Source organism: Miniopterus schreibersii (genome assembly GCF_964146895.1).
Source record: "Miniopterus schreibersii genome assembly, chromosome: 8".
Lineage (NCBI taxonomy): Eukaryota > Metazoa > Chordata > Mammalia > Chiroptera > Miniopteridae > Miniopterus > Miniopterus schreibersii.
Window position 1 is genome coordinate 6,056,819 of NC_138109.1, and position 25,904 is coordinate 6,082,722.

Below are 25,904 nucleotides of genomic sequence, written 5' to 3' on the forward strand. Positions count from 1 at the left end.
ACGAGGGATGAGAGAATGTAGGGACATGGAAATAGGCTCATGATCAAGTGACAAGATGTGTGTACAGAAAGGTCCCATGTTTGTAAAAACCAACCAAAAAAACCATGTACCTACATACATAGAAGACGCCAATATTTTAGTTGTAGGACTATGGGGCATTTTCTTTTTTGCTCACTTGCCAGACAATATAGACACACCTAAGAAGGAAAAAAAAAAATCCCTCCCAGAAACTACACGTGGGGATTAGGAGTTTCCCAGGGCCCCCCAACCTGGGTCCCTCTTCACAGCGCAGGGCCAGGTGGGAGCCCTGGACAAGGAGACGGGCGCTAGACTTTGCCAGGCACCCACTTTGCAGTCATTGGAAGAGGGCTTCCAAGAAGTAGGCTTGATGTCATGGCCTCAGGGGACATCACAAGGACCTGAGGTCAGTGAACTCAAGGTGTTTGTGGCACCATCTGCAGGCAGCTTGGCCCTGTGGCCCCAGAGGGCCAGCTTCTGGGTGGTGACTAGCCCTGCCCCTTATAGTCTAACTCAGGGTCTGGCTTAGATGACCTGCCGCCAGGCCCCAAGGAGCAGCCACCCACCACCCCTCTTCCCCATGGGTGTTGGGCTCACGTTTACTGGGGCTCCTCCTGCCTCATGCTGTGGTTTAATCACCCCCACCTCAAGCCTGGAGGAAGGTCCTGTTACTTCAGTTAAACCAAAGCCCAGAGAAATGCAGACCCATGCTCACCAGGCAGCCACGGCACGGAACTTGTGACACTGGAGAGGCCGCCCTTGCCCAGCCCAGTGAGGAACTGGTGCAGCATCTCCAAGGGCTTTCTCAGTGCCCACCCTGCGCCTGCCTGCGGGGACAGCTACTTCAGCCCAGCCACAAGGCCTGGAGGGCCACCTCCTTGCCCAGGCTGGGCTGGGGGTCTGCCACGGATGGGCTGGTGCCGAGCCCAGCTGCTGGATCACCAGGCCATTCGAGTGGGCTCAGGAGAAAACAAGGCCTCTGACCGTGGATGACCCTTGTCCCTGCAGCCCGAGGGCGAGGCCAGGGGTGCTGGCTGGGCCAGGATTTTCTGGAGACAGCTGAGCACTTCCTGCCTGAGCCCTTCCCACGGGCCCAGCTGAGCAGAGGCCAGACAGACTGGAGCAGAGTTCAAAGACTGGTGTCTTTTTTGGTTTTCTTTTGTAAAGAAAAATAAGGTGGTGGTTCTTGTCTGAAAGAAAATGTTAAGTAAACCCCTCCCTGCCCAGCCTCTCCCCTGCCTCTGTGGGTGCTCGGACCCTGGTCCTGGGAGAAAGGGCCAGGCCTGGGGGGCGGTGTGGGCTCTGTGTTGGGGCTGCCTCAGAGCCAGAAAGGAAGCACATTTGAGAATGGAGTTTGGCTTTATTAGACAAAAAATAAAATTAAAAAGTTGACACACATGCCCACTGTACAAATGGGGCCCAGAGACACCATCTCCGAGTTGGAACCATCTCAGGAAGTTGGACGCAGCTCCTGGTGTGGCCCCCAGCGCCCATTCCCCGTGCTCCGGGGAGGACCGGGCAGGAAACAGCTCTCGAGACAGGAGCGGGGAGGGAGAGAAGTCAGAGCAACCTCCTTCCCCGCCTGGTAAAAAAAACTACTAAAAAAGCACCCAAAGCTTAAAAAAACTAGCCCTCCCTGGCCGGGAGGGTTGGGGACATCCTGCTTACCAGCAAAATGCCTCACCTGGCAGAAATGTGTAGAAAAATAAAATTAAACTTTATCCCTGAATGACAGAGTGAAGACCCTTCCTCCTGCCCTCATGACCCCCACCCCCAGTCAGTCTCAGAATTCATCGAGGCAGCCACCCCTCCCCAGGTGGCACAAATGTGCGCACTGTCACACACACACACACACACTGCTCCACATCTCTGTCCAAAGCCCAGGGCAGCAGGGACTGGGCACAAATGTGTGCACTGTCCCCCCCACCCCACACACATGCACGCACGCACACACTGTCACACACACACACTGCTCCACATTTCTGTCCAAGGCCCAGGGCAGCAGGGACCGGGGGTCTGACATCCACAGGTACACACAGTCTTTCAGCATCGTGAGGGTCCCTGTGCCACACTGAGGTCCCTCCTTCCCCCTTTAGGGGCAGGACAGGACCCCAGCACCAGGGCAAGGGTGGGGGCAAACCTGCAGCAGCAGCTGGAAGGGCAACGGCAGGGACAGAGGGGAGCTGGGGAGGAAAGAAAGCCAGTCAAGGTGGCCTGAAGGCAAGAGGTCACACTTGGCCCGTGGTGACAGCAGAGTGAGAGGGAGGACAGTGTGGTCTCAGCAGCTGAAAGGAGCCAGGTTCACAGGGGGTGGGGTCCAGTCTCATCTGTGACCTGCAGGCCACCCTGGGCAGTCCCATGGCACAACCAGGGTGAGAGTTGAGCAAGGCCCCGGTGGGCAGCACATGTGGAGCCCTGGGTAGTGTTCTCAGGGTAACAGGGCTGTTGCCTGAGGTCGCCAGAGGTAATAAAACAGGGGCACTTGGGCAGAAGGGTGTCTGGGGGCGAGATGTATACACCAGTCCTGAAGGCCCAGCTGGGCCTCTGAGACCCCTGCCCACCAGGAGAGCCAGAAGCAGACCTGGCCCAGGGCCAGCAGGAAGGGGTAAGGTGGGCAGAGGATGCTCGTCCTCAAGGGGGCCTGCCCAAGGAAACGTTTCCCCTGGGCAGGGTCAAGGGCGGGTGACACAGGGACCATCCCTTCCACCTCCCCGGGGAGCCTGAGGCACCCGGTGGGACAGGGGAGTACAGTACTGAGGTGATCGTGGCCCAAGGCGTGTGGTCAGGGACAGCCAGCTCCTGCTGCGGTCACAGTGGTGGGCGTCCCTGCAGGCGGGGCTGGGCCATGCGGCCCCTGGGGGAACCCCTGGCTTCGGGGCAGCACCAAACACAACTGATGTCAGCAAGATGAGCGGGAGGAGCGTGACCTCGAAGACCTGCTCAGCCCCGCAGTCTGCTGGGTGAGGAGGGGAAGGCGGTCCGAGGACAGGACTCAGTCCAGCAGGCCGAGGGCCCTGGAGAGAGGGCGCAGGCGGCAGGGGCAGCAGCAGGCACCTGGGCACGCCCTCCGGGGCTCCCCGTGCCGGGAGGCTACGGCAGCAGCTCAGCGCAGGCTCTGGTACAGGTAGGCGGAGGTGAAGAGCGCGTTGGCGGTCAAGCTCACGGCCAGGAGGCCCTGGACCAGGGAGGGGACGAAACGACCTTCGAGAGAGTAGAGACCCAGTCAAAGGCACAAATGTCAGAAGATGAACCCAGGGTGGAGGTCTCTGTGCAGCTGAAGGCCCCGGCCCACCAGAGATGCTGCGGAGCCCTGGGGCCCCATCCCAGCTCTTCCCGTGCCCAGAGGCCTCCCCACCTGGAAAGACACTCCAGCCCGGGGTCACCTGGTCAAGTCCTGGTCCCTAAAGGCGCCTCCTTTCTGAGCCCGTGCCACCCGACAGGCACTGGCTAGGGTGCCCTGTGCTTGCACCTTGGTGATGGGAGTAGGGATGCGACATCACTTTACAGATGGGGAACAGGGCTTTAGGGGTACAAGAACCCTGCCCAGGTTCAGAGGTAAGCAGCCAACGGGTTCCCCACCTGTTTGGGCTCTGGGGATGACCTCAGTGCTGCCAGGTCACACCCTAGACCCCACCTGTTTTGGAGGCAGCACCTAATCTTTCCAGGAAACCTACCTCTGTCCGTCTTCAACACACGTGCCCCCCCCCCACCCGCTCCCCAGGGGAAAGTACCAGGTGCTGACAGCTGAACGCCCACCAGGGGCCCAGCGCCTTACACAGAACCAGGATTTGATCTCACAGCCGCCCCGCAGCCCACAACCGAGTGCCCAGCGCAGGCCTGCAGCCCCTGTGCTGGCCCCCAGCGGGCTCAGGCTCCTTGGCCAGCGCCCTCCCAGGGAACCGTCTGCGAAGGTGAGGCCTAGGCCTAACAGAGCAGCCACGGGCCACATGTGGCAATGGAGGCTTGCAATGTGGCTGGGCAGCTGAGGAATTAAACGTTTATTACTAAATTTTAACTTTCTTAAAATTTACATAGCACCTGTGGCCAGAGGCTGCTGTGACAGAGCAGATTGGGACCCAATCGGGGTGGGAATGGTCTGCTGCGCGCAGGCTGCACCCAGAGGGCGCTGGGCGGGTTACCTAACCGTCCTCCGCCACTAGAGGGCCCCCTTGAGGGGTCTTTCGGTACAGAGAGAACAGGTGATGCAGACCCCAGGCCCCCAGGCTGCCACCCTCCTCCCGCGATAACCCGGGGTGCAGACCTCTCCAGGCGGCGGCCTCCTCGGAGCAGCCCCGGGTGGTGGTGTCCACCACACAGGTGGATGACTGCGACGAGTCGTCCTCCTTCTTGATGGAGCGGCTGCTGCAGGCGCTGCGTCTCTCCGGCACTAACCTCACGTCTGCAGAGAAGGGGTGTCTCAGCGGGTGCTCACAGTTCACTCCCAGGGACAGGACAGTCCTTGTCCTTCCCAACCTGCTGGCCCCACCTTGGGCAGTGGGAGGCCAGATCCCCATTCAGATCCCAGCTGCTGCCAGGAAGGGAGCTGGGTTTAGATCAGGAGCAGCAAACGCCAAAGCCAGCAGCTGCGGCCACAGCTGAGACTGGACAGGGGACCTCAGCCTGCCTTCTACAGTCTGGCCAGTATTCAGACCAAGTGTGGCCAAGTCTTCTGACATCATAAGAGACCCAAGAAATCCATACATTCATGTGAAAATTCTAGATTTTCAAGGCCGTGGCCTAATTAAAAAATTTTTTAAATGCTTTATCAACCAACATTATTTGAGCAAAACAAAAATAGTGTTACCAGACGCAGCCTGGCAGGGCATAATACGTTTCTGATCCATCCCAAGAACAGACAACCCTCAAGGTCAATTGCAAAACAAGAAAATAACATCAGCCAAGATATGGCAGTGTCCTAGAGGATTCAAGGTCATGAGGAGCCAGGCCAGGGGCTACTGGAGCTTGGGAGAGTGGCGGCACACACAAAGATAAGATCAAGGACAGGCCCTGTGCAGCCTCCTGATGGGTGTCCCCACCCCTGCACTGACCCCAGAGGCGCTCCCACCCCTGCTGGGCTCTCCTGCCTCCAGGGAGGCGGTCAGAGGGTCATACCCACAGTGTGCTTTGTGTCCTGTGCCAGTTGCCTCTGTGGGACCTGGGGTGGCTCAATGTTGAAGTGGCTGCCGTTGTGGGGCAAGTGTTCGTCTGAGCTGCTGGGGGTGCTGGGGGCCTCTCCAGGGGGTGATGGGAACAGCAGCAGCTTCTGCCCCTTCAGGTTGAGCCGGGCAGGGCTGATGAGGGGCCTCCGGTGGCGCAGAGAGCCAGAGCTGGAGGCCACCGAGCCGGCCACGGAAGGCGCCGGGGAAGGGAATGGAGAGGAGGGGCAGCTCCCCGACAGCAGAGAGAAGTAATCTGGAGGCGGGAGGATGAAAGTACAATGCCGGTAACGCATGAACGTCTGGATTGTCACAGTAAGCCTGCCACGGCTACTCTGTTCCTGTCAACCCAGGAAGGAAGGCAAGGCTGTGCAGAGGGAGCAGCCAGTACCGCCAGGCACCTGAGGGAGGGGAGAGGACCTCAGGACCTCAGCAATGTCCCCTCTGCCTCCTGATTTCTATCCAAGGCTCTGGTCCCTCCCTCAGCTGAGAGCAAGGCTGGGACAGAAACCAACTTAAGACTTAAGGTCAGCTCACCTAAGCCCTGCTGATGCAGAACCCCAAGTGTGCCACCTCCACCAGTGGTCACTGATAAGGACGACAGCATTGTATCTAATCCTAGAAACTATCATGCCCATTTCACAGATGAGGAAACTGAGGGACAGGGCAATGAGTCACTTGCTGCACAGCTGGGAGGTGTAAGGCTGGGATCTGAACACAGGCCCTGTCTGATCCCCGAGCTCATGCTTAACCTCTGCTGCCCCCTCCCCCCCATGCTCTGGAAACCTCTCCCACATGCTCCCCACCGGAGGCAGCTTCCCCGCCGTCACTTCTCTTACCTGAGACAGGAACCTCCACAGATCGAGACATCTGAGACGGTGGGCGGCTCCCACTGAACAGATACCCTGAGTCTAGGGGGGAAAGAAGGGAGACACAGGTCAGGCCTGCAGACGACAGGTGCCCACCCCGCCATCCCCCATGGCCTGCTCTGCTGAATCCCATTGGTCATGAAATTGGTCATTTACATCCCTGCCTTTCACCCTGGGGGCTGATTAACCTGAGTCATTTCATTTTTTAAAGAATAAACCAAGAAGCAGAGTGCCCAGCGCCTAGCAGTCTGCAACACTCCCTCCCTCCACGATGGTCATCAAGAGGCTCCAGCAGGGTCTGCACCCACCGTGGGCCCAAACCCGCCGCATGCCCACCCTGAAGCCCTGAGCCCCCCTGGCTCCTGGTGGGCAGCTCCAGACAAGTCTTTTGGGGAAGGGCCAGGTGCTGGGCCTCCCAGGTCCCCATGTCCAGGGCATTCTATGGTCCCCCTGCTCCAGCTGCTGCTCAGGAGGAGCACAGGAGCCCCAGGGCCTGAGCTGGGCCAGGTCTCAGCTGTGACCCGAGTGCGGGGACTCAGGAACTCTGCTCATCAATGGTTTCCTGGCAGGAGCACAGGCAGCAGCCCCTCTCCCATCAGCCTGCCACATCTGCTTCACAGAAACGTCCAGAGTCGAGGTCCCCTACTGGGTGCAGTCCCACCCCAAAGGCCTCAAACTCCATCCACCACTCAGTCCAAACACTGTGCCCTGAGCGCTGTCCCTCCTGCAGTGTGACCCACCCTCTACCTACACGGTCCCCGGCCTGCACACAACAGGGCTGGAAGCCGAAGCCAGGTTCAACCCCACACCCTAGCAGCTGCAGGACCCCGGGCAAGTCGCAGAAGGAAACTGAGGTTCAGAGGGGTGTCTGACTGAGCAGGAAGCCCCACCTGGCAGAGCTGCTGAGGGGCTGAAATGAGACAGTGACCGCACGTTAGCAAGCCCTGTGCAACTGAAGCGCCCACATTCTTAGAGGTTGGGGTACTCCTCCAGGGCTCCCCCAAGGGTGAGGCAAACCCAGCCTGCGCCAGGCAGCTTCCCCAGGGTTGAGGGTTATCACAGAACATGAGGAGAGCTGAGAAGGCAAAACTGGGTTGAATTTCCCATCGCTTTCCAGGAAGATCCAGCGGGGACAGGTGAAGAATGACAGTCTCTCATGACAAGGACCACGTCTCGGTCATGCCAGAGTCCACGTGCAGCAAGCGCTCAGCAGATGCGACTGACCGGAACTGAATCCTGCCCTCTGGACCACACGAAGGCCAGGGGCAAAATTCTCAGGCCCCAGGTCGAAAAACAACAGCGGAAAAAATAAGGGCAAGGATGGTGGTGAAAGAACACCCCAAAGGACGCGAACATTTCCCGAGCACCCGCAGGATGCCACTGCCCTCGTGCTTAACCCTCACAGCCACCGTGAGATGGGTTCTACTGCTAGTCTTATTTTTCTTGAGGGAAACTGAGTCCCTTGGCGAAGGGCAGCTACTTTGTGGACGCAGCAGGGTTTGAACCCAGTTCCTCCAGCTTGCACACAGCTGGCGTCCCTGTGCCCAGCTGCCCCCAGGCCCGCTGATGCCCGAGCGCCCCTTACCTGCTCGGGTCAGAGAGGGTATGGTTCCCAGCGAGAGCGCCCGGCTGAGGCGGCCTGGCAGCGAGGAGGGCGAGGCCCGTCGGGGCGACCGGAACAGCTGCTGATTGGTGAGGGGCAGGAAGCCCGGCGAGGCGGAGAGGAAGAGAGATGGCGAAGAGCCCGCGCTGCTCGGGCAGGGGACACCCAGGCTGGGGCACGTGGGGAAAAGGCCGGCAGAGTCTCCGGGGAGGTACCTGCAAGAGCCCGCGGGCAAGGCGGAGAGGAGGGTCAGCCTGGAGGGCTCCGGGGGCGGCCTCCGCCTAGCTGTCCCCTCTCCCTCGGTACAGGTGGGGCCTGAGTCAGGGTCCCAGAGGCGGCGTGCGTTAGTTGAAGCGGGAAGCAGTCTGACCACATTCACACCATTAGGATCAGGTGGCTGGGAGGTGCCAGCATGACCCACCCCTCTCCGCATGCCCCCTCAGATCCCCTCAGCGTCACAGCAAACTAGTTCCACTACAAGTCTCGGTATTAAAGTGACACTGTCACCCTTGCCAACCTCACGCCAACCCTTCACCTTGAAGCAAAAGTGCCCAGCCCCGTGCCAGGCTCTCAGTAAAGGCCAGTGGCCTTGGGCTTCTGCTTGTCCTTCCTGCTTGTGCCCAGAGCCTCCTGACAGTGGCTGAGCTCAGGGGGCCCTGCTCCCTGGAGTCCGCCTGCTGCTCTCCGGCCTCAGACATGGGACACTAATCTAAAGCCCCTTGTAGAGCAGAGAGGGGCGGCCAGGCTTAGGATCCCCAGGAAGAGACACAGGACAAAAGCCAAACTTGAACTTGGAAAAGACCGATCCATAAGCGACCGCAAGGCTGCCGAAAAGACAGGTGACAGTGTCTCTTTAAGTCGAGAATGGTACAAATCACACAACAGGACCCGGTGGCCCCAAGCCAGAATGTCAACCATGCTTCTGATTAAGGCAACCGATTACAGAGGGGGAAGGACAGCAACAGTTAATACATTAGTCTGCCCACTGTCTGGATGGAGTCTCGGGAGGCCCAGCCTTACCTCGGTCCCAAGGGACAAAGGAGACCATGGACAATGTGCCGACGGACTGGCAGGCTGGCTCAGGCCCTGCAGCAGAGCCAGGCGGCTAAGGGACCCACCTGGGCCATCACAACCGAACGCACGGGGCCCCATTAGCCAAGCTGCACTCCGCTGAGTTCCTCGCTATTTTCACCCCTCCCTTTCAACAAGCTTTGAGGAAAGCACAGGGTCAGTGTTGCCCTCCTAGAGATCACGTGACATCTTTAAGGCCTTCCAAAGGGCCAGCAAGCCACTTGGACTTCACAACCAAAGGCAGGCCTGTGTTTGGGGAACGTGGGGAAATCAAGGCAGGAGCTCATCAAGCCAAGCTGCAGAGGTTTGGTTGGCCTGACTGGCCCCAGGCTGCACATGCCTGCACTCCACCTGCTGACCTGTCCCGAAGCCCCCAAGACACCTGGGGAATGCTTCCCCCCTAAACAAAAGGTACAATTTTGTACCCTCGTTTTAGAATCGCGAAACCATTCGCAGGGGGGGGAGGGGGGAGCTTTGGGCACCCTGGGACCTTAGGCCAACTTGCTCTGATCATGCATAACGCTGTTCCCTGCTGGGGCCCGCGCCTCCTAGAGACCCAGGTCTGTCCTGTCGAGCTGCAGCCGAGGCCCTTCCAGCAGATGGCAGCAGGACTCTGTGGTGGGGCTTCCTGTGCCACGCCCACCAGGCAGCCCTCCTGGGGCCACCCCAGCAAGCAGCAAGTAGAGGAGAGGGTCCGAGCCAGGCTGCAGGTTTCAGAAGTGGCCAGCTGGCCCAGGATAAGCTAGGTCTTGCCAGCACTTTCCCCAGTCGTGCTCACACCTGCGGCCACCCCGTGCTGAAAACCTGTCTTGCATCATCTGGCACAGGGGCTGTCGTGTCTCTGATGCCACTAAAAACGTTGGCATTGAGGGGGAAACGGTTCTTCTTCGGTCTGACCCCTCTCGCTGTGACAGCCAGTGACATCACTCAACTAGCAGATCCTTATAAGGTGCCAAGTGTGAGCTCTTGTCACTGCTGCAGAGACCAGTTTCCTGGGAGCCTCCTGTTCGGGGGCCCATCTCCGCGGGCTCCTGAGCTTCCAATGAACCGACCCTTCCTTTGGCCAGGTGCCCAGACTGCCCTGCGGTCCAGATTCATGTCTCAATAGGCACCCAGCCCGAATCCCAGCCTGTACGTCACCGGAACAAAGGGTCTGAGGAAGGGATAGGTGCTTGTACCACGTCCCATCTGACACTGAGAGGGGCGTTTGGCCTTCTTCAACCCAATCCCAGTCCAACCCAGGAGTGGAAGGAGCAAGGATGTTTTAAACAGCAGTTATTGAGAAGGGAAAATCCCACCCAGCAGGGCACATGACAGCTGGGAGCTGGGTCGCTAGATGCCCACACTGCTAGCTCCCAAACCTGACTCCTTGGGCATGCCTGTACCCCAAAATTCCCACCCCGGCACAGAAGCCAAAGAAAGAACGTGAAAGAAAAAACAAAAAAGACGCGGTACCTGACGCCCACCGGTCAGAGCAGGGCCCCGGAGGCATTTATTTAAAATACAGCATCAAACACACAACGTCTATGGCCAGGAGCTGCGGTTACAGTGATTAGAGGGTCACTAGACAATCATCTGCAGTTCTACTACACGACCAGAGATAAGAGACACAGCGAGAGTCATAGACAGAAGGGACACAGGTCCTCCCCAGGCCAGGGCTTCAAGGCAGTTTGCTTCTGGGCAACTGTTACTGGAAGAGCATGCTCAGCCCGGGATGGGGACCCCAGACCAGAGGGAGAAGATAGCCATGTGACGTCCCTCACATCCTGGGGACAGAGGTCCCTGGCAGGGGTGACACATTCCCAGTTAATAAACCACGATCCCAGTGGTGCCTGCACTCCCTCGGCTTTTACCAGTAACATCAGAAGGTGCTAGAATATGCTCCAAGTAATGAAACTTTAAGGGATAGACGGGTAATTCAAAAAGTCACACAAAACCCTAAAAAGGCCAGGAAGCCTTCCTCTGATGAGGCTCATTTCATGAGGGTATCTTCCCATCCCCACCAGGGGTAAGGACAGACATCTGCTCAGCAGGGGCTCCTGGCCAGCTAGAGAGCTGGTTCTGATTATAAATAATTTAACTTAAATACACACATACACACAGATGTCCTGTTCCTACTCAACGCCAAGAAAAGCAGTAATTAGCAACAGGCTGTCAGCTGCCTTGAGAACAGAAGACCCCAGAGACAAGGGCACGCGCAGCCCGCTGACCCCCGGCTCTGCACCTGGGAACGCTGCCCCTCGCCCTCAGGCAGGCTGGCCGGGGGGACAGGCAGACAGACTAGGTGCTGGCTCAGTCACCCCACTCGTCCTCCACTTCCCTTCCACGCAGAGTAAGCAGGCAGGGGCTTGTCTGAGGCCACACAGCTAATGGGGGGCAGCTCCTGACGCTCCAGGCTCTTCACACATGGATACGGAGCAGGGCATGGGATCGGTAGGGTGGGGTGGCCTCTTAGGACGCCATGAACATGAAGATTAGTGACAGTGGGGCTCAGGTGCAACTCTTGTGCTCCCTGGGACCTCACCTGGGGTCTGGCCAGGGCCTGTCCCACATTCCCCGCAGGCTCAGTCAGTGCCCCCTTGCTGAGTGTGGCCCTGATACACGTGTCATCTGGCCTTGCGGAGTAGAGGGAGGAGGCTTGAGGGTGTGTGATCCACTCTATGGTCACAGAGAGTACAAAACACAAGGTAAGGGACAGCCTTGGTCCACTCTCTTGCCCTGACCCTGAGGCAGCACTCATTTCTAGAGCAGGTCCACACCGAGGTCGGCACTCACGGGTCCTGGAAAGGGGTCTATCGCTCATTTCACAGATGGTAAACTGAGGCTGGGAACAGCAGGGACCTGCAGGACCACAAAGCTAGTGAGCAGCAGGTCTGTGCCACGCACCAGCTCCTTCCCCTGGAGCACCGACTCTGGGAGGAGGCAGCCCTTCATGGGGCTCTGGGTCAGCATTGGCCGTCCCCTTCCAGGGAGTGCCGCTGAGGCCCCTGTGGGCTTCATGGTGTCCTCTAGGGGCAGAACAGTAGTGACTGACACACCAGAGTGACAAGGTGACAAAAGATCTGGTGTCTTCATGGACCTGCATGTCTCTTGGGCCGCTTACCCTGTGCTAACCTTGGGCAACTAGATCTTTTCCCAGGCATCATATGAAGGGGTGAGTAGAGAACTGGGGGCATCCCACACATCAGGGCAGTGGCAGGGCCAATGAAAGCTATTCAGGCCCCGCACTGCTGGCCAATCAGGGCAGCCTTGGCTCAGGAAGCCTGAACCCCAGTCCCTGCAGGGGCACGTGGAGGACCCAGCCATGAGGGCTGGGGTCCTGACTTTACAGGGCAGAGCTGGGGGCTTCCAGGAGAGTGGGCAGGGCGTGTGTGCCCTGGTTCTGTCTGACCCAGAGTCATGTCAAATAAATAGATGAATATAGGACGCTTCAGAGCCCCGCAACCTGGGCCAACTCCCACCGCGGCCTAGCTGTTAAGAAACCTGCTGACCACAGCAGAAAGCAGGATCTTCTACTGTTCACCTTGAGAAGAGCCTTGCCCTACACACTCATGGTCAAGGGCAGCCTAGGCCTAAGAACTGCACCCTCCACTCCCAGGGAAGGAGGCTAAGGGGTAACGGGGTTCTCAGGAAGCTCTTGGAGTGGGAATGGAGCAGTGGATCTAGGGGGACAGCCCAGGCTCCCTCTGGTCCCACCAGCTTCCAGAAGGACTGGCAGGCACAGGGCAGGACAAAAGGGACAGACCAGAGAAGTGATGTGGGGGTGAGGTGCAGGGCTCTTCTGGGCCCCGCTCAGCAGCACCTGCCCGTATCAAGTTACCCAAGTGGTCAGGCCATGCGGCAAGGGCCCAGCCTGCAGCCAGCTGTCACCAGCCCGTGCCAGGAGCTCAGAGACAGGGCTTGTGAAAGGGGATGCAGACAGCAGGCCCACAGCCCTCATCCCATGGTGTCAAGAGCCAGAAAAAGGGCCATGGCCAGGATGGGGATGCCTGGAGCTGCCAGGAGGAAGCTACAGGTCAAAGGCAGGCTGTGTGGGTGCCACCCATGTTCTGGCCTTGGGGCAATGGGGGGGGGGGGGGGGGTGTGTCTTTGGCCAGAGGTGGTGGCAGTGGTGAGCAGCTGAAGGGCACTCGGGAGCGTCTTAGGTTGGGGGACGACTTATTGGTGTGGAAAGGAAAGGGGGGGGCAGGCCCGACTCCTAGGGAAGAGGAGGGGCTGGGCCAGGACTGGGGGCTCTAGGCTGGGCAGGAGTGAGAGTGAGGCAGGGAAGAAAGATGCAAGACAGAGAAGCGCCCTGCACCGGGCTGGGGGCAGTGCTCTGAAGCTGTCTGTCCGTCTGTCCTCCCCCCGCAATCACTGCTGCTTCTCTGACCTTCGGGGCCGGAACCTCCGTGGGCCCGTCGCCTTCCTCGTGGCCACGGCTGCCGTGAAGCCCACCAGGCAGCACAGGGACATAGTGCTGAACTTGAGTGTGTCCAGCCAGCTGGGTGTGGCAGCCTGCAGGTACTGCTCGGCCAGGTGCAGCCCCAGCAGCAGGGCCCACAGACCGGTGGCGAAGGCATCAATCCTCCGGAGCCTGAGGGAGAAGCAGGGGGCGGGGGTTGTGTGAGGGCCCGTCTCGAGGGGACAAGTCCCGTCATCAACTGCCACTTCCTGCCTCCTTCATCCACCCAATCCTGCTCAGAGGACAGAATCTACAGCCAAGAGGAGCAAGTGGGCCTCTCAATCCGCCTCCAACACGTACACCCTGCACAACTCTGAGCAGGTTAGTGTTTCTCCTGAGCTCAGTGTTCTAGCCTGAAAAATGGGGCTAAGAACCCTCCTCCCCCAAGTCACTGAGATGACGTGGACACCATTTGGATCAGGGTACGTAGCTGCACAGGGAGGAAAGTCAAGGGCCATGAGAACCCACTAGGCTCTCCAACAGCCCATAAGGTGGCTGGTTAACAGAAGTTTGAGGTGGAGAGAAAAGAGGCAATTTGTGATTTGGCCTTGGAGGTCCCAGCACGCAGCAGTGAGTAGGGGGGTCTGCTCTGAGTGCCACTGCCCCCTCTAAGGCAAGTCATTTGCTTTATCTCACCCACCGGACTCCCAGCTGCTGGGAAAAGGGATGCATTGTGTTTCAGTTACAGCTACATGTGGAACTCAGTCCAGGGCTGTGCATCCAGTAGGCCCTCCTGGTGCCGGCCCTAGCACTCCCCCTGCCCCCCCAGCCCTGCCTGAAGTAATCACAGTGACCCAGGGTAGACCCGCCAGGCCCCACACGCACCTGATGCGGCCAGCCAGCAGCATGGCCAACAGGCAGGTTAGCAGGCCCAGCACCACGACACCCGTCTGGTGGCTCCGCCCAAAGGCCCAGGCCTCCTGAAGCTTCTCTGCCACATGCTCCGGTAGTAGGCCCAGCAGCTGCTGCCAGCCCTCAGCCCCAGGGGCAGTGCCATTGTCAGGAGCAGCTGAGCCGTTGCCACCAGGGGGCAAAGCTGGGGGCAGGTTGAGCCCTGGGGCAAAGGGGTCACTGGTGCCATACAGCGTGGTGGCCAGCAGGAAGATACAGGCCAGGAAAGCGAGGGTGCGGAGCACGATGACCTGAACTGGGGCCTTCACCGCGGATGAGCAGAAGCTCTGAGGGAGGGAGAGACTGGTCAGTGAGATGGCAAGAGTCACTGACAGCCATTGCCAGTGCCCACTCTGTGCTTGGGGGTCTGGCCAGGGCCCCAGAGCACTCGCTTAAGAACCTACCTGGGTCCTCATAATCAGAGATGCTGTCTACAGTGCCTGAAAACCTCAGGCATTCTCAGCTCTCTCTAGGCTTATTGCTGAGAACCACTGAACTGTCCCATTGCTGAGTCTTCACCCCACTGGGAAAGTTACTGTGGGGGAGGGGTCTACCACACCTTCCCCCCCCCCTTCTTAATATTTTTATTGATTTTTAGAAAGGGAGGACAGAGAGAGAAACATCTACATGAGAGTGGAACATGGATGGATCAGCTGCCTCCCACATGCCCCCACTGGGGAGAGCCCACAACCCGGGCACATGCCCTGACTGGGAATCGAACTGGCAGCCTTTTGGTGCACAGATGATGCCCAACCCACTGTCCCACACCAGCCAGGGCTGCCATGTACTTTAAAGAAACCTTTTTGATATTATGGTGACCTTACTCTTTCAAGTAAATTTTCAATGACTTTGCCGAATGCACTGTAAATTTATACTGTGATTTCAACTGAAATTATAGTAAAAAATGTATACACACTTTAACAGCTGGTAACTTACTTAATTTTCACTCCTTTTCAGGTTTAACTGATTTGAAATAATGGGTGAAGCCAGACTAAGCTTTGAACAAAGAAAATTTATCCTAAAGTGGTACTAGATTTTTTTTTTGTGAGGATTCATAAAAGATAAAAGTTTACGGTACAAAACCGGCAATAGTCGACAAATTGAGGGCATGCAAATGTGGAACAAAATGATTCTTGGTGTTTGCGATTTCATTGCTTCACGTTACCAACAAGGCCTGGACCAGAACCGTCATCAGTTTGAAAACAGGCATTGACAAAACAATGATTCATTTCTGTAGATTCTTTTAAATTTTGAAAATGAACTGTATGCTTAAATAAACGCTGACTTTATAATCATTCAAAGTGCATATATATATTTGGGGACCTTCTATATAAGAAAATTTAGCCAAAGTTAAAAAATATGGCAATAGGTTGTTCAACCTAGGAACACGGTGGTGAGGAACCCCCAGGCCTGAGCGTCTTGCTGTGGAAACATGGGTTTGTGGGCAGGCGGTGTGGCTGTGTGGGCAGGGGCCCTGTTATAGACTGGAAACCACATGCCAATTGGACACAGGGCACATCTGGGGACCCGAGGGGGTGGGTAGAAATTTCTTTGGGGGATAGTTTTACATCTTAATCTACTTGCTACTACATCAGATTTTAAAAACCAGTACATTCCACTAACTGAATACTGTGATAAAAAGTTAATGAGTTTTTGCCCAGCTGGTGTGGCCCACTCCGTGGTTGAGTGTCAACCTAGGAACCAAGAGGTCACAGTTCAATTCCCATTCAGGGCACATGCCTGGGTTGCGGGCTTGATCCCGGCTAGGGGGCGTGCAGGAGGCAGCCGATCAATGAATCAGTCTCACATATACATTTCTATCTCCCTCTCCCTTCCCCTCTCTCTCAAAGTCAATAAAAACATATTTTAAAAAATTAGTAAGTTTTAGCCAAATGGTCCTGGGTTCAAATCTCAGTGCCCCCACACATCAGGTGTGGGGCCCACTGAGCACCAAACCTCCCCATCTGGTGTCCATGGCTGTGAGTGGGAGTGGAAGAGCATAAGGCCGCAGCCACCACACGGCGCCGAGGGCAGCGAGTGCAGGTGCGGGAAGTGCTCAGGCGCAGCAGGGCAACTCAAGACCTCCGAGGGCGCAAGTGACAAGTAGACTCCAATACCGAGCCACTCTTCTCAGAACACCCACTCCAGCTGCTGGCCCAAAGGGGCTTGGGGACAGGGTAGAAACGCGATCCCACGGGAGGTTGTTTCCCAGGGAGAAGGGTCTCAGCTCTGCAGAGCTGCCCTCCAGTCAGTGGGGCCCAGTCCTCCGTGGTACCCCAAGTGCCCCGGCGCCCCCTCAGACCTGCGCGTGGCTCTGGTCGGCCTCCCGGCGCTTGAACTGGCGGCTGAGCAGCAGGGCGCGCAGCTGGCGGTTCTGGTGCTTGATGTAGTGCTCCACGGCCGCCTGGCACGGCCTGCACAGCTTGTAGATCTGCTCCAGGTGGTGCCGGTACACCTCGACCTCCTCGTCGTACCTGCCCTGTGGGGCAGGAGGCGGGGGCTCGGGCCTTGGGTCGACCAAGGCTGCCGGGCTAGCAGGGGACCTGGGCTCACTTACAAGAGGGCTGACCATGGGCAAGTTGTCCCCACTCTGATCCTCCTCCCTCTGCTGCCCAACAGGACACACAGTACACTGAGTACGGTGATGAAGGGCTGGCCCAGGGCACAGCAGGGACCCAATAGGTGACTCTGGACAAGTTCTATTGCTCCAGAGGATGCCCCTGGAGGCCATCCCTCAACGTGGTCTCTGCTTCAGGCCCTGCTTCTGGACTCAAGCTCCAGGAAGGCAGTGAGCCACGGGAGAAGGTGGCTCTGGGCTGATGCTACCTGGACTTGAGCAGATGGACACCCCAGAGGCAGGGCCTCTCCTCCTGCAAACCCTGCATCTAGAAAGCACTGGCTGGGCTCAGTGGGAGCTACAGGGTCCTTGGGGCTTCAGAATAGCCTGGAAGACCACATCCAACCCCTCCCCTCCTCCTAAGGATGCAGCAACGCTCCTCTCCCTCCGTTTCCAGGGCGCCTGAACATCTCAGTCTGCAGGGGCCGGCAGGGTTACCAGTTTGACTTTATCTTGCTGGGACCAAACTCACCAAAAAGCTTCCCTGGTTGCCAAGTCACATATGCCTCCTTCTTTCTGCAGATCCCCCACCTCCCCCCGCCTGGCTTCCCTGTTTCCCTCCCACCCACCCACCCACCCACCCAGGCTGGGCCTTGGGAAAGCCAGCGTCTCTGGGCCTCAGCTCCTGAGTCACGACCACCGGTATGGGGGTGGAAAGACAGGACTAGCTAGATGACAAGGCTGCTGGGCTCCACAGCAGGCCCGGGGGAGGTGAACTCCTAACAGCCAGCCTCTCAGCAGCGCCCAGTTCCCTCCCCTCCACCAACTCCACAGCAAAGTGCCTGGAAAGCCAGTGGGCAAGCCTGACTCAGAGGGACAGGCAGGATGGATCTGACAGGGCTCCAGCTGGAACTACCTGCCCCTGCCCAGGGACAAACCCCTCTGGACTGGCAGGCACTAGGTTTCCACGATGTTTCCAGGCTTGGAGCCAACAGAGCAGGAACCAGGAGACGGGGGGAGAACAGAAGTGTGCTGAGAGGAGATGAGAGAACGCACCCGAATGTGAGGCCAGCATGGGTCAGGGTGGGGAGGGGCACTGTCTGAAGAGCCCTGGGCATGCCTCCCCTAGGCTGCTCTGAAGCACCCCAGCCCTCCTCGCCCCCTGCCCTACCTCATCCCGAGGCGAGAAGGCGGCCAGCTGCTTGATCTTGGTGGTCTGATGGTGGCTGCACCTCCTGCACAGCAGCACCTGGCTGCTCACCCATTGCTGCGGCTGCGAGGGGGTGCGGGGGCTGGGCACGCTGCTCACCACGTGGTTCAGGTGCTCCAGGTACTGGGCAGGGATTGGCTTGTTGTAGTCACCATTCTGGGGAAGGAGGGACAGAGTCAGTGGGGGAGCCCTGACCCAACGGGTTAAGTCTCCATAGTGGCTTGGGCTCGATGTGAGGGCAGAGACCAGAGGCCCGGGGCAGCGACACCCCAGAAAGTGAGAGCAGACCTCAAATGTTCCCAATGTTTCCTTCTTCTCATGCAGCAAACAGCAGAAGTTTTTCTTCCACATGAATTTCACAAGGAAGACTGACAGGCAAGCTGCCAAGAACGCAGCCCCCAGGGGAACGCAGCCTGGAAACTGGTGTAGTGCAGGGGCCCGCAAACGGCCCGCCTGTGTCTGTGAACTGAGTCTTCCTAGACCATAGCTGCCTGTACTCGCTTGTATACTGTGTGCGGTGGCTGGGCAGAGTTGAGCCGTGGGGACAGAGACAGTGTGGTCTTCAAAGCCTAAAGTCCTCCCCGGCCCTTTACCGAGAGCCCACTGACCCCTGGTCTGGTGCAGAGCAGAGTAGGCGTGAGCCAGAGGATCTGGGGCTGAACCCGAATCTGCTAACTTCAGTGGTGTGACCCTGGACAAGTCACCTGGGTTCCCTGGGCCTGTCTGCTCATCCTCAGAGGACAGGTGTAGGGCCAGGGCTGTGGGGAGGGGAGGGGCTGGACAAAGGCCTGGGGTCCCGGCGCACCTCCTGGAAGCCATTGTACTGCTCGCAGTGGGGGCAGTCCCAGCAGTTGCGGTTCCCGTAGGGCACCACCGTGTCCTGGTCGCAGAACCAGCAGTTGACTGTGGTGTGCGTCGGCTTCGCCCTGTGCACAGGGAAGAGGAGAATCAGAGGAAGGCCTCTGCCCCTTACGCAGGATGGAGACCCCGGGGCGGGGCGGAGGCAGCAGCAGGCAGGGCGAGAATCTTCAGTGGATGTTCTGCATCCACCAGGAGGGCCAGCAAGGCAGCCACACGGGCTTGGGCTTCTCCTCGGTCCTCCAGGCAAAGCCCCTGCACCCCAGGTCTTCTGACACTCACCAGACCCCTGAGCTCCAGCATGCCCATGAGGGGACCCAGGGCCACCCGCCCCTGGTATCCTGGGGCTCAGGCTGGTCAGGCCACAGGGCTGACAGTGATCAGGTCCAGGCCCGACACCCTCCCTGTGAGGCCTGTTCCCAGACTGTGGAAATGGTGCTCCTAAAGCCTCCAGATGGAAGGAGCCTCCTGTGCTTCACAGAAGGAAAACACCCAGGAATGGGGGCCAAGGAGGCGAAGGGGCAGGGACTAGACAGCCGCTCGGCCTGGGGCCAACCCTCCCTGTTGGAGGGAACAGAGAGGGCAGGCCACAGGGGCCTTCCCAGCCACACATGTGGTGACAGGTGGGGTCTGCAGGATAATCCCAGCTCAGACACCAGGCGATATGTGTTCTGGGCCCCTCTAGCCACTTCACTGGCGATGGGTGTGGCAGGCGGTTGTGCAGCAACTGCCCAGCAAACCTCTCCAGTCCTAGGAATCTAGAGACAATGCAGGTGATGGGAGGCAGCTGCTTGAGTCCTGGGGTCCTGGCCAGGCCACCGCCAGTTCTGGGGGTGCTGCCTAGACTGTGCTGCCATCGACAGTCACACCACACACAAGATCCTGCTGTCCACAGGATGGCACAGCACCCAGCTCTGCCCACTTTTAGATGTGAGCCCCCAGGAGCTCCTCCTCTCTCTCGGCCCTCTGTCCATCCTTTCTTCCTGCCTGCCTACCTAGGGTCATGTTTGCAAAGTGCGTGATCACAGCACCCAGGGTATCTGTGCATTACAAGGATCCAATGATGTAAGACACATAAAGGTGCTTTGTCACGTAGAGGGCCAGTGCTGTGACTATCCTTCCCCGTGGGAGCAGAGCTCCTACTCCAGACACTGCAGCTGCCCCCTGCTCCGCCCCTCCAACAACCATGGCAGGTTCTGAGGGTTCTCCAAGCCTCAGTCTTAATCACCTGTTAACTGGGGACAAGAAGATCTCCCTCACAAGGGACTGTGGCTGAGAAGTGCTTAACAGTGCCTGGTCAAAATGCCCCACAAATGGTAGTTACATGTGGTAGGCGGAGAGGAGAGGAAACTCAGGGAAGTGCCCCCTCCCCCCATAAACCCCTCAACCCATTTCTCCCCGAAGCTAGAGACGGACAGAGGTGGAACCCCGGATCACCCCTGTAGCCACAGCCCTACATCCCTTGCCCCAGCTCAGGCCAAAGCCCTCACAACAGACATGGGACAGTTATGTCACAACTTGTCAACAGAGGGTAGGCCTGGAAGAGCAGCACTGTGGTCACAGGTGTGGCCTTTGGGGAAAGTCATTCTGCCTCCAGAAACCTCCACTTGTCTTGTTCATCTGGTCAGTGGAGATAATGATAACCCCTGCCCCCAAAAGGCCGCAAGCAGCTAAGATCAAACAGCGCCGAGGGCATCTGGCAGGCGGCCCCCGCTCAGCACTGACAGCCTCGCTGGGCTTCACGCAGAGCCTGGAAGGAGGCACAGCCCGCTGGAGGTGTGGGCGCGCTGAGATGCCAGCGCCTGGTGCTCCTGGCAATGAAGCGCTGGGCTTTCTGTTAGTCAGTACGTGGCATACAGGCTTCTTTCTAACTGCACGGGGCATGTCCCAGTGGGTGACGATGCAGGCAGTGACCTCTCTCACCTGCCCCCTGCGACCCTCCAGTTCTTTCACCCCAGAACCCCACCACGCCACACCCGGCCTCTGGACTGAAGCAAAGCAGAGGAGCTGGCAGCCCATGAATAGAGAGAGGCGGGCAAGGGGACAAAGACGCAGCCAGGGCGCCCTGGTGGGTGAGCAGGAGCCGCTGCCTCCGCCGGGAGCAAGCCCGAAGCCCCTCCCACCCCGGGAGTCATCATTTCCACTCTGAACTCAGCCCGGTTGCTAGGGAAGTGAGCCTGGCCTGGGAGCCGGTGGCAGGAAGGGGAGGATGATTAGCCCTGGTCCCTAGGGCTGGCGGCTCTGGCTCCTGTCACTCTCAGCCCTTGGTAATCCCTGCCCAGGGTGTGTGTGGGGGAGGGTCCTCTCTCAGGGCCAGAACAGAGGTCACCCATGTGGCGGGGGGGGGCGTGCACAGGTTAGGGAGTCATCTCCCACAGCTCCTCTGGGTGAAGCCCTGCAAGGGTCCCTAGGCCCGTGAGTGGCAGATGGACTAGCAAAGCGACAGGGAGCTGGGCTGAATCTCAGCCCCCACATATACCAGTGTTGGGCCTCACATGCATTAAGACACATCTGCGAATGTGAACTGTGTCCGGGCTACACTGGACAGCCAGTTTGCACGGCTTCCATGCTGGCCCTGCGGTTCTGGCATCTGGGCTACACCCACCTCCACCCAGCCTGATGTAGGAATATTTGGGTCCATCTATCCGAGCCAGCTTACCCCAGCCCCTGCTCTTGCTCAGGGAAATGCCCCCCAGCTCCCTTCATAAACCCCTAACCCCCTTCTCCCCCCCAAGCCTCTGGGACCCACCACTCTTAGTGGAGGTCTGATGTGACAAGACAAAATGTTCCTGCTCGCCTCAGGAGGCGGCTTTGGTTCCAGCAGGTGGGCAGACAGGAGGCCTGGAAGGTGCTCGCCCAGCTCCCAGCTCCCACTACACTATCCTTGTCCTGAGCTCTTGGCTCTGCTGGGGCCAGGGGAGGCCTGAAGCAGCCGAGAACAGGGGTCCCTCGGGAGGAGCCGGGCAGCAGCATGCTCTGGACCCAGTCCTCCACAAGCCTGAACACACGGGGAGGAAGATGACCACGTGCCCTTAACGACAGTATCACCCCATCAACCCCGAACACAGGTATTTTGTTAAACAAAGCTCGAGTTCTGACATCCCGCCATTCCCTACAGATGGGTGTGTGTTCTAGAAGTGAGGCCACCGCTGGGGGCTGCAGCTCCAGGTCCTTGGCCCAGGGCCCTGCCAGGGGTTGGGCACCTGCTGAGGGCCCAGCGCTGTGCCACATGGAGGACACTGGACGGTGCTCAGTCCCTGTCTGAGAAGCTGAGAGTCTGGGGGAGGAGAGTGTGTCAACTAGTTTCCACCAGGCCCTGGAAGTGCCCTGTCTCCCTCCAAAAGGGGCCTGGCACACAGCCTGAGACCCTGGGCACTGTGTGCTGGCTTGGCGGGGTCTGGAGAGTGGTCTCAGTGAGTCAGACCTGGTTCCCTTAGGGGCAAGAGGTCAACCTCTGGCAGGATGGGGCCCTTGCTGGACTGCTAGTTGGCTCCTCACTCGCTCCCCTGTGCCTCCAGGGGACAACAGATAAGACATGTTGTCCTACCCAAAAGGGAGAATCTGAGGTGCCTCCTGGGCTGCAACGACAGCAGCATCAATACGCCAACCAGGACCCAAGAGGCCTCCAGGAAGAGCAAGCCTAAGTCCACAGCAGCCCTGCCACACCAAGACAGAAAGCCCCAACCCGCCCCTCTGGGGGCCGACCTGGCCTGGAGCAGGTGGACCCTCCTTCACCTTGTGTTTACAGAGAGGCAGAAATGAGCAAGCTCTTCACAAGAATGAGGACCTCATGGGGCAGCTGGTGACAGATGCCACAGCAGAGAGGCCAACAAGGGGAGCATCTGCTATCACCCTAAAGGAAAGGTTTGCTGGCCAGCAGAGCAAAAGGAACAGATGGCATTTAAACAGACAGGGCTGCTAGGCAGAGGGGGGACCACCCAGGGTGCAACCAGGGAGCAGCGTTCCCTCAACCAGAGAATGCAGCACCAGGAGCATGGAGAGCGGTGGGCGGGAAATGGGGACTCTGGGTACCAGGACAAGTCTTTGCTACTTAACCCGAAAGCTGCATCCCCTTAGTCTCCCAACAAGACGAAGTGGACAATCCAATCAACACCTCTGGGTGCTGTGGGTGGTCCCTGAGGTCCGGAGCCTGGATGTGCTGGCAGAGAGGATGGAGCCTGGAAGCAATGCCGAGCAGCAGGGCCTGGGGGAGGGATGGGCTCAGGAACCCAGCATGGCCACCTGGACCCAGGGCATGCAGGCTGAGGGAGGTGTAATTTGGGCTTCCCCCAGGTCAGTGCCGGTGCAGACATCCGCAGGCTCCCACGGGTGCCGAGAACAGCCGAAAGCTCAAGCCTTGGCTAGGAGCTACAGCTGGGATGGGGTGGGATCTGCTGTTTAAGAGCTGGGTGCTGAAGGGCAGGAAGCCCAACCTTCCAAGCCTTCATTTCCTTAGGTGTGGAAAGGGGGGCACCAGGTTTCATCAGGTGGGGGCCTGTAGGGGAAGGCGCAGGGGCTTCCCCGAGTCATCAGCACAGTAGCGGGGTCAAGAGGACTCCACAGGTGGGGAAGCCAGGTGGGCCCTGCCTGAAGCTCTGGGTGCACTGCAGGCCTTGGGGGAGGGGGCCTCTTCCTGAGGCTCCTTGGCCAGTGTTCCCTCCACATCTGTGCTGAGCCCGCAAACACCCACGAGGACAAACCACTTTCCAAAAACAATTCTCCTCACCTGTCCTCTAGAGGGTCACTTGAAGCCCATACTTCGGTGGTCAAAGCCACCGTTCCTCTCTGTCACCGGGCTTCTCATCCCTGGAGGGAGAACGGCTCAGTCTCTGGGGAGCTGGTCTTCTATCTGAATTGCAACAGTAGCCAGTATATGACCCCATCAAAAGCCAGTGCTCTACGAGCATCTCAGAGCATCCTGGGAAAGGCTGGTCCTTCTCAGCCCAACAGGTCCCAAGGCCACCCCATAGCACCCCTCGTGCCACTGGAGTGAAAACCTTCCAGGACCCTCCCAGCTCATCCTCGCCCAGCTCTGCTCCAAGGTCCCAGACCCTGGCCTCAGGGAGAGGGAAAGCTGTGGCTGGCAGCCTGAGAACAGCTGAAGCACAAGACACTGGAGCATGCGACACAGTTCAAATGCAGCCACACTACATACAAATGAGGCCTGGCAAAGCTGGGGACAGTGCCCCAGCCCAGGATCTGATCCTTGCAGGAACATTTCCCCATCCCGGTTAAATGAGAGGCAGCGGCATCCAGGGGACAAATCGGCTTTGGAACCTGAGCAAGGCACCTTGTACCTCTGCACCCGTCTCCTCATGTATAAAATGACTGTGGTTTGAATCAGCTAGTCCCACAAGCCCTCCTAGCTTCCAGAAATCAGGCAGGAACTGGGACACTAGAGATGTGGGTTATCAGGGACCCCTTGAGTCGGGGCTCCTTCAATCCTACAGCTGCCCTCCCCAGGAGGCTGCGCCCCCTCAGCTGGCCAGTCTGGCTCATCCTGCAGACACAGCTGATGTTCCTCCTACCCTTTCCTCCTGTGACTCAGTCACCCTCACTTCTTTTCCTCTTGGGTGAGAAGCGGTGTGTGGTGGTGGTTGAGGAAGAACAGCCCCACTGTCCAGGTTCAAATCCCAGCTCTGCCGCTTGCTGCCAAGTGACCGTGGGCAAGTGCCTTCCCTTCTTCCACCTTTTAGCGCACCGTAGGCTAAAATCTGAGCTTCACACATCCCTCGCTGAAGCTACAAACCCACTCACTGTGTCCCCAGAATGTACTCTCAGCCCCACTTCTCCCTGCCGCCTGGGAAGGTGGATCAGATGGGGAGGCAGTTTGGCTGCCGCAGTCCCTGCTGAAGCAAGAGCTTTTAGCCTTGACCACGAAGGTTCATGAAGACAGGTTGGCTGGGGGGGGGGGCATAATCTCTTGAGCCTGGGCCAGGGCTGGGGGCGGCCCTGAACCAGCTCAGCAGCAGCCCCAGCCCATCTGAAACACCTCTGAAGTGTGCCAGGCTCTCTCCTCTCTTGGGGACAGCACAGCCCAGGAGTTGGGGACGCAGGCTCCAGGGTCAGACCACTTCAGATGATACCCTGACTCTTCTCATCAGTGAGAGTTTACTTAGCTCTCCTGTCCCTCAGCTCCTCCCGGGGACGCAGAGGTGGCGACTCTGCAGTGGGCTAAGGTGGGATCAGAACACCTCCTGAGACCACGGAGCAGCCAGAAAGTGCCGCCTGCGGTCACGCCGCCCAGCGCGCCCTCGAGGCCCAGGGAGCGGGGCCGCGGCCGAAAGCAGTCGCAGCGCAGTGCGATCCCCGCTGGACCTCACGCAGGGTTTGGGGGCCCGGGGTGGCGGGGTGGGCGGGGACCGGAGGCCGCCGGTTCGGCGGCTCAGCCCGCGCAGGTCTCCGCGGGGAGGGAAGTTTGCAGCCCACGTGCTGGCTGCTCTCGCCCGCCCCGCTTTCCTGGAGCCCCCCCCACTCCCAGCGGCTTCCGGGGGACTTCAAACCCGGTCTTCTTTCGGGGGCGGGGGCGTGCAGCGCGGGTCTCAGCACGTGGGCGCACAGGCCCGGCCCCCGTCGCAATGGCGCGGCCTCGCCGGGCACCGGCCGGGCGGCGCTGTGCGGCCCCGGAACCCGGCGGGAGCGCGGGCGGGCGGGCCGCGGGGGAGCGCGGCGGCGGCGGCAGGGGCGGGGGCCGCGGGCGCGGGGCCGCGCGCACTCACCTCCGCGCGATCCGGTAGAGCAGCACGCCGGCCGCGGCGCACGCCGTGACCCCCAGGCCGCCGGCCAGGCCTGCCGTGGGGCAGCGGGCCAGCAGCGCGCTCACTCCCTCCATGGCGTCCCGCGCGGCCGGCCGGCGGGCGGCGGGCGGCGGGCAGCGGGCGGCGGCGCGGGGAAGGGCCGCGAGCGGATCGCGGGGTGGCGGCGGCGGCGGCGCGCACCTCCTCGCGCCGTGACCTTCGTCGCTTTGTAGCCGGCGCGGGCCCGCCCCCTGACTCGGCGCGCTCCCGCCGCGCAGCCAATCGCGGAGTGGGGCGAGCCCGGTGGGCGGGGCGCTGGGGCGGGCGGTGGCGCCGGCGGCCGCGGCCCGGCCGCGCCCTCTTGCGGCCGGAGGTGGGAGGCGGCGCGCAACCCTGACCCGCGCGCTCCGTTCCCGCGCTCGTCAGGCCCCTCCCGCAAAGCCCGCCAACCTTAGCATCGAGGGCTGCTTGGAATTAGTCTTCGCTCCCG

The 25,904-nt window shown here is 59.4% G+C and overlaps 1 protein-coding gene across 6 annotated transcripts; it reads right to left on the reverse strand.

Moving 5' to 3' along the window:
• Window positions 1-1,367: 1,367 nt before the first annotated feature.
• On the reverse strand, window positions 1,368-25,637 carry TMEM201 (transmembrane protein 201). 6 transcript variants are annotated; one of them, XM_081145768.1, is made up of 12 exons: window positions 25,397-25,637; window positions 18,625-18,745; window positions 17,781-17,975; window positions 16,355-16,531; window positions 13,987-14,339; window positions 13,090-13,293; window positions 7,629-7,861; window positions 6,014-6,085; window positions 5,131-5,430; window positions 4,280-4,417; window positions 1,971-3,219; window positions 1,368-1,877 (listed from the first exon to the last, which is right to left on the reverse strand). In XM_081145768.1, the coding sequence occupies exons 1-11, from the start codon at window positions 25,507-25,509 to the stop codon at window positions 3,122-3,124; spliced, it is 2,004 nt and encodes a 667-aa protein (XP_081001894.1). In that variant the 5' UTR covers window positions 25,510-25,637; the 3' UTR covers window positions 1,368-1,877; window positions 1,971-3,121. The 6 variants fall into 6 exon arrangements, with proteins under 6 accessions (XP_081001894.1, XP_081001895.1, XP_081001891.1 ...); XM_081145769.1 differs by having other exon boundaries at window positions 1,368-1,885; XM_081145765.1 differs by having other exon boundaries at window positions 1,965-3,219.
• Between the last annotated feature and the right edge of the window lie 267 nt (window positions 25,638-25,904).